The sequence below is a fragment of the Natrix helvetica genome (assembly GCF_964273705.1).
Source record: "Natrix helvetica genome assembly, chromosome: 13".
Taxonomy (NCBI): domain Eukaryota; kingdom Metazoa; phylum Chordata; class Lepidosauria; order Squamata; family Natricidae; genus Natrix; species Natrix helvetica.
This window is the reverse complement of record NC_138557.1, coordinates 14,591,221-14,596,345: the sequence shown is the minus strand read 5'-3', so window position 1 is coordinate 14,596,345 and position 5,125 is coordinate 14,591,221. Positions and strand designations below refer to the sequence as shown.

Here is a 5,125-nt window from a genome sequence, read left to right as displayed (position 1 = left end):
AGGAGGCACAAAGGTTTTGTAATCAACCGACACGCTAGATGTAACTGGGAGATGTTTTTATGTTTTACGTTTTGTATGTGTAAGTTTAAGTTTGTCTTTAAAAAATAAAAATTCTTAAAAAAAGAAAAGAAAGAAAATGGTTCCCGCATTGAGTGTGAGTCACCAGAAGCAATTTTAACAAGATTTCTTTCTGAAAGCAGTTTCAGAAGCAAAACAGGTGTGGTTTTTTCCCTTTTAATTAACCTTAACCCTAATTGGAACCAGGATGGATTTGATTTAAATCAAGTCGATTTAAATCACTAGTAAAAAGGCTTGATTTAAACCAACTTGATTTAAATCGTAATTTTTGAAGAGCAGCTGTCTCTCTCTCTCTCCCGCAGCGGCTCCTTCTCTGACCTGCTGTTGACTCACCGACAGTCCCAACATTTCAGAATATACAGCCTCATCCTGCACAACCAAGCTTCATTTCATGCTGAAGAAATTAAATTATGAATGTATCTTAAACAGAAAACTACCTTTAGATAGATTTTTACTCCAAAAGCATTTTATTCAAATAAATGTGTTTTAAATTTTTAAAAATCTGATTTTTTATTTTTTAAAAAATAATGAACGATTTTTGTCCACCCTGATTGGAATTGCCTGCTCTTCAAATAAAGATTTTGAGACTCTAGAAAGAGTGCAGAGAAGAGCAACCAGGATGATGAGGGGACTGGAGGCTAAAAGATAACAATGAACTGTTTTCGCCCTCCCCAGGCTCCTATAAAGCCTCTGGCACCTGGGGAGGGTGGAAAAAGCATGTAGAAAATGGGGGGGGGAGCACCTCTCATGCATGCATGCGCACTGGAGGGGTTGCACGTTGCATTATGGGTGCAGCATGCCTGCGCACGACCCCCCTGCGCTCCCCCCCTTATGGCACGTGAGCCAAAAAAGGTTCCCCATCGCTGCCTTATACAATTCCAGACAAATGATTGTCCAATTTCTTCTTAAAAGCCTCAAGCGATGGAGCCCCCACAACTTCTGGAGGCCAAGCTGTTCCACTGGTTGATTGCCCTAACCTTTGGGACATTTCTCTTTAGTTCCAGGTTGCTTCTCTCTTTGATTAGTTCCCATCCATTGTTTTTTGTCTTGCCTTCTGGTGGAAAACAGCCTGACTCCCTCGTCTTTGTAGGAGCCCCTACAAAGAGAGAGTATGTCCTGTCTTCCCCCTATACCATTATGACCACTCTGGGACTCTAGCATCTCTAACAGCAGCTGGAAACTGCTGTTAGAGATGCTTCTCATTCTTCCAGGCACCTTTCAGGTTAGCAGGGAGTTATAACTTCATTTTCTCTTTTTGATTCCGTGATAGGGCTTCCAGCAGCTTCTCATGCAATCTGATTTGATTTTGGCCTCTCTCTGCACAGAGGCCAAGAAACTCTCCCTGGTGTCCAAGGTTCCCGTTTTGTCTTTGCAAATAGCGTTCTTTGATTTTGGGCAAGAAGGAAAGACTGGACATTTGGGGACAGAGGATGAGCAGCTGGTGCTGTGGTCAGTGGAAGTGAACTCTCAGTTCCTAAAGAGGCAGCAGTGGCCTCTGTGGATGAGAATCTTGGGGGAAAAAAGCGATGGTAGAGGGAACCTGGGGATCGGGTGGTTTTGGCCGCAGTGTGAAAGTGGTTTGCTGTGGTCCCCTTGCGGGGACGCTCTGCGATCCACTCTGCAGGCTCCAGTTTCCCTTCCTCATCCAGGTTCTTTCCCGGCGGGCAGAGTGACAACAAGAGGAAAGCAGCGTTGCAGCACAAGACCCTGCAAGCCCTTTTGGGTGTACGGTGTCATGACAAAGATGCAAAAGAGCTTGCACTGCAATCGTTTTCTTTGACTGTTCTGTTTCTCTCTCTCTCTCTCTCTCTCTCTCTCTCTCTCTCTCTCTCTCTCTCTCTCTCTCTCTCTCTCACTCACACACACACACACACACACACACACACACACACACACCAAGAATGAGAGGAGACAGTTTAGTGAGCATCTTTGAAAATGGTCTGCTTTGGTTTGATTACAAGATTGAAACATCCCTCTCCTTCTCCTTTTCTCTCCCTCTTTCCTCTCTCCCCCCTTCCTCTCTCTCTCTCTCTCTCTCCCCCCTTTTCTGTCCCCCTTTCACTCCCTCTCCCTTTCTCCCTCTCCTCCTCTCTCCTTTCTCTCTCCCTTTCTGTCTCTCATTCACTCCCTCTCCCTTTCTCCCTCTCCTTCTCTCTCCTTCTTTCTCTCCCTCCTTTTCTGTCTCCCTTTCACTCCCTCTCAATTTCTCCCTCTCCTTCTCTATCCTTTCTCTCTCCCTTTCTCCCTCTCCTTCTCTCTCCTCCTTTCTCTCTCTCTCTCTGTTTCTCTCCCTCTTGTTTTCCCTTCCTCTTTTTCTCTCTATATAGTGCACACACATACACACACACACACACACACACACACACACAGAGTATACACCCAACAATATGTATGTGTACCTAGGGATATATGTGTGGCTTCACATACACCCCAGTGGTGGGTTGCAGGCAGTACACTCTGGTACACTGCTCCTTACCTGTCTTTAAAGTGTTCGGCACATGCGCACGGCACGTACAGTGCCTGCGCAATGCTCCGGCGAGCAACTGGAGCGTCACGGAGGCATCGCTGGATGCTAGGATGCATGCGTGCGCTGTGCACTGCACGCATGCGTATGCATGACGTACCGGTTAGAACACGATCCAGAACCCACCACGGATACACCCCTATGTATGCATGCATGCATGTTAAAGGGATGGATGTAAACCTGAAAGTATTGCTTCCATTATCTGCGAGGAAAGACCGAAAGAGTTGGCGAAGGGATGGGGCTCTGGGAGAAGGACCGGCCATTTGTTTCTGGCCACGAGAGTCGATCTTGGCAGAAAAGGGACATGGAGGAAAAGGGAAGGTGGGAAAGAAACCGGAGTGAAAGATTGAATGGCTGCAGGTTGAAGGAAGCATCAGCCGTGAATGAAGAATAGATGACGCTCTCCCAGCAGAACTAGCAGAGGGTGGAGGCAAAGGAAGCAGCTCTCAAGCTGTTTGGAAGAGAATGAAAAGATTTGACGTCGCTGAAGGGCCGGAGAAGTTGTGGAATTGCGCTAATCGGGAGCATGGAAGAGGTTACGACTCTGTTTCTCTCAAAATAAGACCTCCCCGGATAATAAGCCCAATCGGGCTTTTGAGCACATGTGCTAAAATAAGCCCTTCCCCAAAAATAAGCCCTCCCTGAAAATATTGCAACACAGCAGCAGCCATGAGGTGACCATGCTCACCGCCTCCCGCACCTCACAAATAATAAGACCTCCCCCAAAATAAGGCCAAGCGGGGGGGGGGGTCAAAAGAAAATAAGACCCTGCCTTATTTTCGGGGAAATAAGCTGAGTGGCCGGGTGAACAGCCGGGCAGTGAGGCGAGGAGTGGCTGGGAGAGGAAGGGCGCGGTGGGGCCAGGCGTGGGGAGGCACACTATTCAGCTGGTTCGCTGAACTGCACAAAAAGTTAGCGACTGATTCTACCGAACCTCTGCGAACCGATTATTATTATTATTATTATTATTATTATTATTATTATTATTATTATTATTATTATTATTATTATTATTATTATTTGGTTAATCTTTGGTGAGATTCACAGCCTTTGAGGCTGGTTGGTAGCTCAACAGCTCGAGTCCTAACCAAGGACCTAGGAACTGTTAAGGTAACGTCCGAGGATATAAGTTGTTCCAAGTAGGGTGGCTTTTTGTAGAGTCAGAATGTTCAAGTCAGGTAAATTTAGAATTTTCAAATAGCAAGGGAGCCCTTTAGATATTGCTCCAAGGGCTCCAATTACAATCGGGACAACACATGATTTCTTTTTCCACAGTCGCTCAACCTCAATTTGCAAGTCCCGGTACTTTGTGATTTTTTCTTGCTGCTGCTGTTGTTGTTGTTGTTGTTGTTATTATTGTTGTTGTTGTTGTTGTTATTATTATTATTATTATTATTATTATTATTATTATTATTATTATTATTATTATGTATTGACCACTAAATTCCTCCCCCCCCCCAATACATTGTTTTAAAAATCCCAGCACCAGCAAATTTGAGATTCTGCTGTAGGCATTTGTTTCCATTCTTCAAGTAGAGTGTAGAATTGCATTGAATGGCAGTGAAATTCTCTCACTGGCCCACTCCTATTTTTAAGTCTTTTGAAAATTTTAGAAACAAAACAAAAAGATTGACAGCTGAGCAGAGTTTAGCTTGTCTATCACAGAAAAAAAAAACCAATTACTAGAGGTAGGGGAATGAGAATTCCCTCTTTGTGGACTCCCATTTTATGGGAGGAGCCTAAGAGCTGTAATGGGTGGGAACAATGGTGAGTGGGCGGGGCTAGATAAAGCCAGCATTTACCAAGGTTTTGCGATTCGGTTGGGATTATCTTTTTTCAAAAGCCATAATAAGTCTTATGCTACCATTTTTGCGTGTGTCTCTGCCTCAGATTTTGGTGACTCCATTGCCTCGTAGGCCAACAAGAAATGAAACTTTTCCAGTTTGTAGACATGCATTGCTGCCCTGCTTTGAGAGGTTGTTTTCACAGATAGGTGCACAAAATGTTGCCTCTTCCAAAATATTCTAACTCTTTCTCTCCTCCTGTTTATTTTGCAGGTATTCCTTTGGTAAGTGAATATAACTCAGAGCATCGCGAATAGTTGTTTTTTTCAATGCACTTTTCGGGTACGTAATCTTTTTTTAAAATTACTCTCTTTTCCCCCTTCCTTTCTAGAAACAGGTATGCCTGTGCCTTAAAGGCCCTAGTTGTCAGATTTCCTAAAGATGCCCTAATTGAATCATAATTATCGAGTCAAGTTTTTAACACAAAACCAGTGATTTATTAGGAGCCCCATTAGGCAAGATCTGTTCGCAGTCAAGCCTGTGCTTGGTTTGATTTACTTCTGAGCTTCACCCCTATTCCTTCCCTCCCATCAGTCTGTGTCATAGATCACATTCCCCTCTAAGATGCAAGTTAACTAACTAAATGACAGTAAAGTAAACTAACTAACTAAAAAATTGAGGTGGTTGAATGCCATTTTTAACGGGTGCCCCAGTGCTTCTCAACTGGACTGTCCAAAAC

The 5,125-nt window shown here is 44.2% G+C and overlaps 1 protein-coding gene across 1 annotated transcript in view; it reads left to right on the top strand.

The window, feature by feature from the left end:
* Positions 1-4,700: 4,700 nt before the first annotated feature.
* The window catches only part of LOC309398798 (lipase maturation factor 1-like), a 156,291-nt gene continuing 155,866 nt past the window's right edge, over positions 4,701-5,125 (top strand). Inside the window, exon 1 of the mRNA XM_081966014.1 lies at positions 4,701-4,728. Coding sequence (XP_081822140.1) covers positions 4,716-4,728 — 13 coding nt within the window. The 5' untranslated portion in view covers positions 4,701-4,715. The remainder of the gene's footprint in view (positions 4,729-5,125) is intronic.